Raw genomic sequence first — 13133 nt, forward strand, 5'->3', positions numbered from 1 at the left:
CGAGGCTCCGGCCCCCGGTGAGCCTATCCTGACGCTGGCGCCCCGTCCTCGTGGCCTTTGGCGCCGAAGGTTGAGCACTTCTCTTCCACGGCCGCTCATCTCTCCACTAAGTCCCGTCCTTTTTGGGGTCTCCCGGTCGATTTCTTCTCGGATCACGCCTCGGGGACCAGAATCACCAACTTCGTCTTCTGTCGCCCCAGCTCCTCCTCTCCTACCTTCTCCTCTTCCTTGGCTTCTCCCTCGGCCACGTCCTCGTCCCCCTCGAGAAACTCCTTGCTGCCTCGGCTTCTTTTTCAAATAGCCGGTATAAGTCGATTTGTATCCGAGCAGTTCAGGTGCATACCGACTCGTGATAGGAATGGCGTAAGCAGCTGTTATTTGCGCTCGGTTAGCCCTTGCCCGAAGCTCTGCAACGATTCCCTCGGCTGAAAGATAGAGAATGGAAGAATTAGTATACAATGAGGAAAGAAAAATGTGCAAACATAATAAAGCTAAGAAGATGCTTCTACCGACCAGGAGCCCCGGTTTCGAATTGAACTGTGGTGGCTGTGTCCGCGCTCTCCCCGGGCCCAAACATAAAATTCCCGGTGACCGACACATAAATACTCGCCCACCCTTCCGAGTCGGGAAGATGGTCGATAAGGAAGGTGTCGTATCCCGTCCTACAGGAGAGGTAGTGACGGTCGCTCTCCCGGTTAACTCCAACGAGGTATACACCGAAGAGCTCCTCGAGTCCGAACGTGAGGTTGTATTGTCTCCTCAGCTCTATAATGCTCGTGATGATCCGGTAGGAGTTCACCGTCAGCTGAGAAGACGTGAAGGAGAGGGCTCGGAGAACCCTTCGGTCAAACTGATGAAGGGGGAATCTAACGCCCCCCTTTGTGATAGCCATCAAGGGGAATATGAGTGCTCCCTCCCGGTGAGGAAGGTCCTTGGGGTCGCTGTTCGGTAAAATGCGAACGTCAACGTCATGAGGAACGCTGTATACCCTCTTGAATTCAGCATAAGAAGCCGAGGAGCCGTCAAAGTATTGATTTCGGTAAGGGCATGGCCTCATCGCCCTCCTGCGTCCCCGTACCTCCTCGGGGGCATCGGCGAATGGACCCGGACCTTGGTTCGAGGTACTTGGGGCTTCCATCTCTTGGGAGTCAAACGTCGTCACCTCACGAGGAGCTCTCGAGGGTTCAAATGGTTCAACGCAGTCGATTGGAGTCCGGAAGAATGCCCTCGCCCGAAGTGTCTGGCGAATGTCCTCGGGAATTTCAATAGGAGAAGAGCCTGAACTACCGGAACTGTCCGAAGAGAGCTCGATGACCATTCGCTTCTGCCTAACCAAGGAAAGGAATACAAAAAAAACCCGTTAGCTATGTGCTCAGGGAAAAAATCAATGTCTAGCGCTCGGTGCGGAATGGTCATCGCTCCTCGGAGTCCTCGGACAATCGTTTCCTATAAAGGCGTTTCCCTCTCGGAAGAATTTCTAAAAATCAGAAGTCCTTTTCCTTGGGATCAAGGTGAGTCTAGGTCTCGGGACGAGTTTTGGCCTCGGGATGAATCTAGGTCTCGGGATGAGTTTAGACCTCGGTAATAGCGTGAACAACGCTGGAGAAACCCAGCGCCGCCTTGAACCGGACGGTGGCGAGCGGTTGCTCAGCCGTAACAAGTGCAAGAAAACGGCGAAAAACTCAAAAACAATGATCAAAACATGAAGAATAAAGCAAGGAGGTCGACATACCTCAGGTTTGTGAAAGATCTCCCAACCAAAACGATCGAAATCTCGATTGAAAGCTGGAAGTATACGGCGGCGGCGGTTCGACTTCAGAAGCAGAAGAAAGGGTGACGATCTCACCTCTGTCTCTCCTATTTATATTGGTAGAGATGGAAAGCTGCGCGGGAAACGAAGCGTCGTGCATTGAGCCGTTAGATCATCGACATGTGTTATCATCGAACGGCTAGTATCAAGGACTCTGCACCGAGGACAGGCGCCGGATATTCAGACCTTAGGCATGTTGACGCGTGTCACCGAAGCGACGTTTCGTACCAATCAACTGGCATGGCACGTGCAGAGGCAGCCTTTTGATTCTGAGATCTCGGCAACAGCTGACATGTGGCTCTTCTCTGGCGCGGGTTGAACGAAATCTACCGAAGCAACTTCACCCTTCGGTTATTCTCTAAAAAGAAAGACCAAGGCCTGATGTCTCATACGATAGGATCAAGACCCTGAAGCAGAGGTGCAACGCTCCAGGGACTTGAGGGGCTATTGTGGAGGCTTCGGTAATTGTCTCGGTAATATAACCGGACCACCATCAACCGAGGCCTCATATTGACATGGGCTTGTGTATATCTTTCTGTTTACTCACTCGGCGTCAAGTCTCCTGTTTACACTTCGGTTAGTTACCGAGGTGTGCATTCCGTTTGGGTCTTTTGGCAGAATGCAGCATAGCAGGAGGGGACCATGAGCGATACGTGGCGAAAAGGATCATCTGCCCATGTGCTTCGTAACCGTCTTATCCCGTGGCATCATCTATGATGTCACCAAGGGCGGTTACCTAAGCGTGACCTCCACGCACTGGCTTGGAGCCCAAGTTAACCTAGGTCTATAAATACAAAGGGATATTCGTCTTTGAGAGGTATGTCATCTTTCCCTAACCCTAGACCTAAAAGTAACTCTCCTTACATCTAACTTGTTCGTCGGAGGGTCACTAGGCTATTCCAGCCTTAGTGACTTGTTGCAGGTTCAGCGGCGGAGGAACGGAGCAGCGGAAGTGAAGTACTAATTCAGGCGAAGGTCCCTCCTCCTAAATCGAACCCCTACAGTTATGATGCCGTTTGCTCTTGTCATTTTATTCTAGCTCTTGTATATATCCTTTACATTTGATTAACAAATTCCTCTTTTTTGTTCCAAAAAAAAAAAACGTCCTTGCTTCTGGAGTTGTGCTTGAAGCCTTTTGGTTCCAATACGGTAAAATTTCCTCTTCTCCTATACCTCATTTGAAGTTGCAAAAAATTATGTGAAAAAGCAAGGCAGGGTTTCTAAGAGAAACCAAACAGGGTTTGCCGGCCGAGTGCTGAAACCATTGGGACATGCATCAGGTCTCGTTCTGCTTTCTTCCAAAAAAAATTTTTTCAAAAAGAAGGTAATTTCAAATTCAAATATAACGAAAATAAAAAATAATTTTTTAATTTTTTTGCACCGTTTAAAAGATCTCAATGAGATTTATCAAACAAAATCCATATTGGTAGAAAAATTGTTTGCGTAAACACGTGATTTTTGACCTTAAAATTACTTTCTTTTTCTTAAAGTTCTTTTTAAAAAAAAAAAGTGGAACGACACCTAGACGGTTCAGAGTAGAATAATTTAGTCATTCCAAATTCTGTGGACAAAACGGCCGGGGATAACGTATATACGAGGTTGCATCCATATAAATTAAAGATGATTTCTAATTGGATAGGAAATACCCATGGCACATCAGACTGGTCAGATATTCAGACTTGAGAGAAGAATTAATTTAAACACTCCACAAAGCGACCAAGACGAAGGTATACTACTATCCACACATTTTGCTATGAACAACTGTTTTGATGTCTACTGCTTGACTTGACTTATGGTTTCATGTATCCATACTTTTTCCTTCTTTGGCTTAATATATACTGCTTTTACATACAACGTAACTAAAGTTAGTCTACTTATTATTTGCTGCAACATTTCTTCCATCAACTGAGAGATTGGATTATAAGCTTCAAAATCCCGTCGGAATTTCGAGCATGGGTGGTCAGGTGATTGCGAAACAAGATACTCCCTCTATCCCAAATCATTCGCCCCTATGAAAAGTAGTGCAGGTTCTAAATTGAAATAATAAAATACTTATGTGCATAACATGTGAATATTTTACACTTTGGTGAAAAGAAATTCATAAAATTATGCACATAAGTACTTGTTTTTATTAACATAAATTGCACAACTTTTCGTCGGAGACAATTTGGGACTGATGGAGTATAACCCATCTTATGTGTTTTCTGATACCTTGTTTACCAGTGGAGTACGACGTGGGAATGCCGGAATGGCACTCCTCCGTGACTAACTAATATTGTTTCCTATTAAAACTCAGTAATAAAGATCATTCCAGCTACAATCATAACTCAACGTTAACTTTTTCAATTCACCAGATGGGTCTTCCAAGGCCATGGCCACTCTTCCTTTTTGTGCTTGCTGGTTTCCTATTGTGCTTGGGTTCTGGCTTTCCTCATCATGCTGTAGCCGGCTCTGTACAACGCGGGAACGAGACTGACCGCCTAGCCTTGCTAGCCTTCAAGTTTGCTATAACCAGTGATCCCTTCGGAGCTCTAAACTCGTGGAATGAATCCATCCACTTTTGTCAATGGGTTGGTGTAACATGCGGCCGCAGGCACCAAAGGGTCACTATATTGTCATTAACTGGTAACAAGCTTACCGGTTCTATTTCGTCTCATGTTGCAAATTTGAGCTTTCTCAAGAAACTATGGTTGGATAACAACAGTTTGAGCGATGAACTCCCCCCAGAACTTGGCCGCTTGAGAAGACTTCAAGCATTCTCAGTGCTTAATAATTCCCTTACTGGTGAAATTCCCGCCAATATGTCAGGTTGCTCTAACCTCATTGGTCTTGAACTTACTGGCAATAGGCTGGTAGGAAAAATCCCTGTGGAGCTCGGTTCTCTAACTAGGCTCGATGGACTGTATGTTGGAAAAAACAATCTAACAGGAGGAGTGCCTTCAACGTTGGGGAATCTGTCATCTCTTACGATACTTTATGCGAGTGATAACAGTATTAGTGGGAGTATACCATATTCTTTGGGTCGATTGGGAAACTTGCAAGTTCTTGCGTTAGTGTTCAACCAGTTGTCCGGTACTATTCCCTCCTCAGTATTTAATATCTCTTCTATCGAACAATTTTTGTTGACAGCGAACCAAATTCAAGGGAGTCTTCCTTCGAACCTGGGAAATAGTCTTCCCAATCTCCGAGGACTTGGTATTACTGAAAACTTATTGATTGGATCGATTCCAATTTCAATATCTAACGCCACCAACCTACGTTTTCTTCAGTTGGCAGCAAACAAATTTATTGGAAAAGTTCCTTCTTTAGAAAAGCTGAATGGCCTTGAGTATTTGTCCTGTGCTTCCAATCATCTGGGGACACGAAAAGCAGATGACTTGAGCTTTCTCAACTCATTGACCAACGCAACCAATTTGTTGGGCCTGCAGCTGGGTCAAAACCAATTCGGAGGTGTGTTGCCTGAATCAATCTGCAATTTCTCTACAGGTTTTTTGCAATTATGGGTTGACTTAAATGAGATAGGTGGGAGCATCCCAACTTGTATAGGGACTCTGATCAGTCTTGGCTCTTTTGATCTTTCAAACAATCATTTTCAAGGTAAAATTCCTTCTGATATTGGGAAGCTTCAAAAGTTGTACTCTCTGTCTCTCTCGGATAATAACTTCTCTGGGGAAATCCCAGTGTCCTTGGAAAATATAACGTCATTAGCCATGCTTCAATTAGCCGCAAATAATTTTCATGGCAGCATTCCTTCAAGTTTAGGAAAGTGCCCACTTTTACGGTTGAATTTAGGTGGGAACAATCTTGTTGGCACCATTCCCCCAGAGCTTGTAAGTCTCTCATCACTGTTGTATTTGAACTTGTCTCAAAACCATTTGATTGGGACCTTACAAGTGGAAATAGGGCGTTTAATAAATCTCGAAACACTAGATGTTTCAGAGAACATGTTGTCTGGTAAAATTCCAAACACTCTTGGTAGTTGCGTAAAATTGATGTCAATATACTTGGAAGGCAACAAATTCTCAGGAACCCTTCCTTCATCTCTACGTCATTTGAGAGGTATGGTGGAGTTAGATGTTTCTCGGAATAATCTCTCGGGAAAAATACCAGACTATTTCGAGGGTTTCCCCTTCTTACAGAAATTGAATATATCGTTCAATAACTTTGAGGGTGCAGTACCAGAAAATGGCATATTTAAGAATGCAACAGCTATTTTTGTTAAGGGAAACAACAAGCTTTGTGGGGGTATACCTGATTTGCAGTTGAGCAGTTGCCACCTAAGTGGATTTGGTAAGAAAAGATTTACGCCCTCTAAGAAGTTAATAATCCCCCTATCTTTCGGAGTTTTAGGACTAATAATACTTGTGGTATATTTCCTTTATCGTTGGTGGTTTAGAAATGGTACAGAAGTATCCACTTTTAGAATTTTTGGCAAGTCATTTTTGAAGCTGTCCTATCGAACTCTACTTAAAGCGACTGATGGGTTCTCTCCAGACAACTTGGTCGGCGTTGGTAGGTTTAGTTCGGTGTACAAAGGAGTTCTTGATCTTGGTCATGGTGACACAATTGTTGCAGTGAAGGTAATAAACCTTCAATATCGTGGAGCTTTCAAAAGTTTCATTACTGAGTGTTCGGCTTTGAGGAAGGTCAAACATCGGAACCTCGTAAAAGTTATCACAGCATGTTCAAGTGTTGACTATCAGGGTAATGATTTCAAAGCTCTTGTTTATGAGTTCATGGTCAAAGGGAGCCTAGACGAATGGTTGCATCCAAATGAAAATGAGGCGCATGAGGAGTCAAGGACTTTAAACCTTTTACAAAGGTTAAATATTACTATTGACATTGCTTTTGCACTTGATTATCTTCACCATCATTGCTCTGAACCAATAGTTCACTGTGATTTGAAGCCGGGCAATGTTCTACTGGACAATGAAATGATTGCACACTTGGGTGATTTTGGGCTAACAAAATTCCTTCTAGAAGCAACGTCTGAATCTTCTGCAAATCAATCAAGTTCCATTAGCATAAGAGGGACTATAGGTTATGTTGCTCCAGGTAAATGTACCCCTAATGCTCTTTTGTTTTCCCTTTTGACCTTATTTCCACCAACAATTAGATTTTGGTTCACTTCTCCATTGAGTTTGCAACTTCAATAAAAGTAATAAATCTCAAACTCTGACATTTCAAAAGTATTTAGGAGCCATGTATGGCACATAGTTTCTAGTTTCTTAATTTCTACTATAATGGACTTCTTCTTCTTCTTTATGTTCTCAAAGCACATCAATCTAGAAAATACTAAAAGTCTTCGCGCTCGAAATTTATTCGTTTCTTCTTTTTTGCAACTTCTAGTTTACATTTCATTTTACTTGGGACCAAAGGTGAAAGCATAAAATGTTAGTATTGTACGTGATATCTGTTTCTTTCCTTGGACTGAAGTCGAAGAGAGGACTTAGGGAGAATAAAGAGAAATTAACTCTTTTATTAGGTAGTCGGTTCTCATTATATGGTTGGTAGTAGAGCCAATACCCAGAATGATGCTAAGGAACAATCTGGTACGTTATGTAACCAGCTGGTTGGTTTGGTGCTCGGGTTGGATGGTTGCTAAACCAAGTGACCATTGAGTTGCCCATAGTGGGTGCACCTATTCCCAATTCAATGTTGTGAAAATAGAGAGTTGTCCATTTGAATCATCTCTCCACAGATCCATTGAAGAAGGCAAACCTAACAGTGATGAGATGGGATGGCTTGGGTAAACCTTCAGGGTTGTAAATTGGGTTTAGTTCATTTGTGGAATGAAACTTTGACTTGTTAAGAAGATTTTGGATAGTCGTCTATTTGGCTCAATAATTTTGCTGGGAATTACTCAAGCTTGTTTCAAGTCATGGCATTCTGGTTACACCTAGAAGAGGCATTATGATTCTTTCCTTACTTGAAACAATACAGTTCGGAATGTTCCAAAATTGTTTTTCCGAAAAGAATTGTTTGCAGAAGCTACATGACTAGTTGGTATGCTTCTAACCGATCATTTCTATAATTGTATTTAATGTATATGGTCCATGAATTGCAGAGTATGGCATGGCAAACGAGGTATCAACCTTCGGTGATGTTTACAGTTATGGTATTCTCTTATTGGAGATGTTTACAGGGAAGAGACCTACGGATAGCATGTTTAGTGGTACTATGAGTCTCCATAGTTTTGCCAAGATGGCTCTTCCTGACCAAGTTGCAACCATCGTTGATCCAACATTGTTTCAACAACGAGACATGGGGGAGGCAAGCTCGAGTCTCTACACTCCTGACCGAAGCTCTCCTAGCAGTCACCAAATTCATGAGTGCTTGGTTTCAATACTTAAAGTAGGAATCGCCTGTTCACAGGAACTGCCCACTGATCGCATGGACATAAATGCTGTTGTTTCCCAGTTGCATGCGATCCGAAATAGTTTGCTTGGAACTGGCCTTCATCGAGACAGGAAAGCTAGAGCTGAAGTGTGATCATTAGTACGTATGATCCCTTGAATGTCTAGTGACTTGAGAAACAGAACATGCATACTATTGAAACCATCGAATTCCTGCTACAATCCAGCAAACTTTGGTTTCTTATATGGCGGCTCACAACAAAAAATTCCTTACCACTCTTCAACTTAATTTGGTTTTCCAAAGTCAGCTAGCTATGATCCCTGTCATTCAAGCACAATAGTTCCATTGGCAAATGGAAAATTCCTTTCCCCACTTTTTGTCCTTATTTCTATCAACAATTGTATTTTGAAGATACTATGTTGGCTCCAGCTTCCAAAAAAGGTGAAAAAGTCCATTTGAGAGCTGCCGTTTCGATGTGGCAAATGCAGGGGATGCATTATCTGCCATTTAGTCAATAAGATGCCCAAAAATCTGATTTTTAAGCTGCTACATTTATTCGATATATGCCCACACAAGTTTTTGTTGTCATGTCCCATGCCAACAGATCTAACTAATTTTTCTCTTGTCCTGGTTTTTGCAGGTCTAACTGGTCTTGAAGATGAGTTGCTGCTGCATATGGTTTGGGTGTTGCACTGTTGCGTGTAGGCTTCATCCTGTAATTTAATATCCATTTTGCTTCCCATCGTTCTACTTATTTTGACGTCTTTAAGTTTGTCCCAATCTGCAACTTTCCTCATTGGATGTACTTTAATAAGGCTATAACTTGTTGCAATGATGATCCTCCGTTAATACTTAATGCTTACATCGTGCAAGCTAGGATTCAGGGAATTGTATGTCAAAACAGTTTGAAGATACTTATCAAAAAAAAAAAAAAACAGTTTGAAGATGGGAGAAAATAAATTAAATAAATTGAAGCAACCTGCGAATACAGTGTCAAGGATCAACTTTATTTCCGACCTTCTAGAGTGTTTGTGCACCAATACATCCTTCGTGATCAGGACATACATTCCCCATTCGGAAAGCTCAAGTGGAATTTGAGTATACCAGATGATTTAAATAAACATAAAAAAAAAGGTGATATACAGAAAAACAACGCAATGAAAATCAAGATGACTATCCTTGAAGCAGGTAATATTGTAGATTTTTGTGAATTCCGTTTTATAAGGCAAGTTTTGAAATTAATCTGTAATTTTGTGATCAAATACCCCCATTTATGGTCGTCATTTAGTCATATTATTGAACTGTATCATGTATCATTAAAGTCTGTGAGATGAATGTAAGAACTTGGAGCAAAATGCTTATAATTAAATGGAAACTGATGTCTTAATCCAAGATATATGAGAAGATTCTATAACAAGAATAGCAACCAAGAAAAAGTGCAAAAGAGTAACTATGTTTTAGTAGTAGTAGTTCAACAAGAGCTTCCAATCATCACAATAAGTCAATGAGCTGGGGCATTCTTGGCGTGAATAATTGAAAGTTTCTGCTGCAATTACACTAAAAATGAGTAGCAGAAAACATGAGGTTATCTTTGGAAAAAAAATTGTTAGAGATTTTCAAAATAAAAGAGTCGTCATTTTGGTTTTGTAAAATTTCCTTGTTTCCTTAGAATGTTTGTTTTTACTCTTTGTGAGCTTTGTCCCACATTGGTTAGTTGAGAGATGATGGAGTGGTATATATTAGGGAACATTCCTAATATAAGTAATTAATGATCTAGTGTGGTGCAGCTCTATGGTGCTTCGCACCATACCGGCGAAGCACCCGTAGCTGTGCACCAGTACACGCGCGCGCGGCGTGGGTTGTGGCACTTTAGCGGCGCACTTTGCACGTCAGCGCTAGGCGCCTAGGCGCCATTTCTTATTGCGAGTTGGCAGTAAGGTGGCGCTGACGTGGATGCCGCGTGTCACACATGTGGCAAGTGAGTCACACAGAGCGGTTCCGATCGGGTGCAACTCGAGCCTACGGGTGCGTTGGTTCGTGGAGTTGCAATCTCAGCCATTGACCACGAATGGGCACGACGTGGATGCCGTGTGTCACACATGTGGCAAGTGAGTCACACGGAGCGGTTCCGATCGGGTGCAACTCGAGCCTACGGGTGCGTTGGTTCATGGAGTTGCGATCTCAGCCATTGACCACGAATGGGCACGATCCAACGGATTGGATCAAATTCGATTTGATGTGAATGAAACAGTACACCAGTTCAGTATAACTGGGTGTGACTGTTCGATCAAGACCGTAGGATCTGATCCAACGGTCAGACTAGATCGGGTGCGTATCCATTCACAATAGGTGCGTAGTGGCCTATAAATAGACCACTACTTGACAGAATCCATACACACATTATGCCGAATTTCTCCCACATCTCTCTCTATATTTTCTAGCATTCATTCTGCATTTTGTTTTGCTGCAGAAAATAGAATTCAGTGGTTCTCGGTTCTTATATTTGTTCAGCAGGTATTCTGTCCGTTTCGTCAGTGCAAATGCAAATGGAAAGAACTTCGAGTTCGGGCTTCGATTTATCTTGAAGGCAGGTTTGCTATAACCCTTTGCATACCAACTGGTGGGGGCTGACTCGAAGCGTTTTTCAGCATTTGTGGAGGATTCACCAACAGTTCAGTATTTGCAGCAATCAATTTTCCAACAATCTAAAGACAGTATTTTGCAATGGCGATGTCTCTACAAAAGATGACGCAGGACTTTCTGAAATTGGAGCGGTTTGAAAGTGGGAATTTCAGGCGTTGGGAGAAGAAGATGCACTTCTTGCTAACCACCCTGAAAATGGTTTATGTGCTGACTACTCCGAGTTCGGTGATATCGGAGGAGCCAGATGATGAAACTATGGAGCAGGCTCGTGAAAGGGGCAAATGGGAGAATGATGACTACATCTGTAGGGGACACATCCTCAATGCGCTGTCAGATTCACTATTCGACATCTATCAGAATTCAATGACGGCGAAGGAACTTTGCGATGCACTCAACGATAAGTATCTTTCTGATGATGCTACAAGTAAGAAGTTTTTTGTTAGTCAGTTTATGAATTATCGCATGGTTGATACAAAGCCAGTCATTGATCAGTTGCATGAGATTCAGTATATCCTCAATCAGTTTAAGGTTAAGAATATGCATATGGATGAATCTATTGTTGTCTCCTCTGTTATTGACAAACTGCCTGCATCTTGGAAAGATTACAGAAAGGAACTCAAACATAAGACCGAGGAACTTACCCTTGAACAGTTAGCCCAACACCTTCGGGTGGAGGAAGAGACAAGGCGTCAGGAGGGTAAGGATAATTCTACTTCCAAAGTTCATGTGGTGGAAGAAAGTTCCAACAAGAAACGCAAGAACAAGAGTGGTGATAAGTCTTCTGGTAAGTGGAAGAAGCAGAAACTGGATCCTACCGATACTGGTTGCTGGCATTGCGGCAAACTTGGGCATCTTAAGAAAGATTGCCGATCCCTGAAAAGGAAGAACTCTGGTGGAAATCCAGGAGCATCTGGGGCAAAGAATTCTAAATTCATTGCTGTTGTTTCTGAGGTGAATATCCTCGATGATGTTGGAGATTGGTGGCTTGATTCTGGTGCAACAAAGCATGTCTGCAATGACAAGAGATTTTTTACTGACTATAATCCAGTTGCAGATGGCACCGTTCTGTTCATGGAAAATGCATCAACTGCACCAGTTAAGGGTAAAGACAAAGTGGATTTGGAGTTCACTTCTGCCAAGACGCTGACTCTTACTGATGTGTATCATGTACCGGAAGTTAGGAAGAATCTCGTGTCTGAAATGTATCAACTGCACCAGTTAAGGGTAAAGGCAAAGTGGATTTGGAGTTCACTTCTGGCAAGACGCTGACTCTTACTGATGTGTATCATGTACCGGAAGTTAGGAAGAATCTCGTGTCTGCAAGTCTACTTAATAAGTATGGTTTTAAGGTAGTGTTTGAGTCGGGCAAAATTGTTGTGTCCAAGTGTGGTGTGTTTGTTGGCAAAGGCTATGTAACCGAGGGGATGTTTAAGCTTAATATCAATAACACAGTTGTTTCTGCTTATATGTTTGATTCTTTTTCTTTATAGCATACTCGTTTAGGACATATCAGTACAAGGAAAATGGATTGCATGGTTAAATCAGGACTAATTCCAAAATCTGATAATGATATGGTTGATAAATGCAAGATTTGTTTGGAATCAAAGATAACCAGATTGCCATTTCCTAAAATCGAGCGGACTTCTTCATTACTTGAATTGATTCATAGTGATGTATGTGATTTTCATAGCACTCCTACTAGAGGCGGTAAACTTTATATGGCAACATTCATAGATGATTATTCCAAATTTTGCTATGTCGATTTGCTTCATTCCAAAGATGAAGTGCTTGATAAATTTGTTGCTTATAAGACTGAAGTTGAAAATCAATGTGGTTTGAAGATAAAACGTCTTAGGTTTGACAGGGGTGGTGAATATCACTTCCCTGATTATTGTGAATCAGTAGGGATAATTCATGAAGTAACTGCACCACCACAACAGAATGGAGTGGCCGAAAGGAAGAATAGAACTTTATCTGAGATAATGGTTGCTATGCTAAGCAATGCAGGATTAAGTAAAGGTTTGTGGAGTGAAACCATACTTACCGCTACTTATATCTTGAATAGAGTACCTCTCAAAAAGTCTAACATTACTCCATATGAGCTTTGGTCAAAAAGGAAACCAAACCTTAGTTATTTTAAGACTTGGGGGTGTAGGGCGATTGTGAGATTGCCTGGACCTAAAAGGAAGAAATTAGGTCCAAAAGGAATCGAGTATGTATTCCTTGGATATGCTTTACACAGTAAAGCATATAGGTTTCTAGTGGCTGAGCCTAATGATGTTGTGTCCATCAACACCATCATTGAATCTCGAGATGCAGTGTT

General features: G+C 42.2%; 1 protein-coding gene across 1 annotated transcript; it reads left to right on the forward strand.

Moving 5' to 3' along the window:
• Positions 1-631: 631 nt before the first annotated feature.
• Positions 632-8758, forward strand: LOC131328369 (probable LRR receptor-like serine/threonine-protein kinase At3g47570). The gene is made up of 4 exons (XM_058361317.1): positions 632-745; positions 3676-3774; positions 4165-6865; positions 7878-8758. Exons 1-4 carry the CDS (start codon positions 632-634, stop codon positions 8300-8302), a joined length of 3339 nt encoding a protein of 1112 aa, XP_058217300.1. The 3' UTR covers positions 8303-8758.
• Positions 8759-13133: the final 4375 nt, after the last annotated feature.

This window comes from Rhododendron vialii, chromosome 6a (assembly GCF_030253575.1).
Source record: "Rhododendron vialii isolate Sample 1 chromosome 6a, ASM3025357v1".
Taxonomy (NCBI): domain Eukaryota; kingdom Viridiplantae; phylum Streptophyta; class Magnoliopsida; order Ericales; family Ericaceae; genus Rhododendron; species Rhododendron vialii.

Excerpts from the sequence above, each read along its gene's own strand:
- LOC131328369 (XM_058361317.1), top strand. The coding sequence starts at position 632 with ATGGTCGATAAGGAAGGTGTCGTATCCCGTCCTACAGGAGAGGTAGTG. Across the intron at positions 3,775-4,164 it reads TTTCGAGCATGGGTGGTCAG|ATGGGTCTTCCAAGGCCATG; the intron begins GTGATTGCGAAA and ends TCAATTCACCAG. Across the intron at positions 6,866-7,877 it reads TATAGGTTATGTTGCTCCAG|AGTATGGCATGGCAAACGAG; the intron begins GTAAATGTACCC and ends CATGAATTGCAG.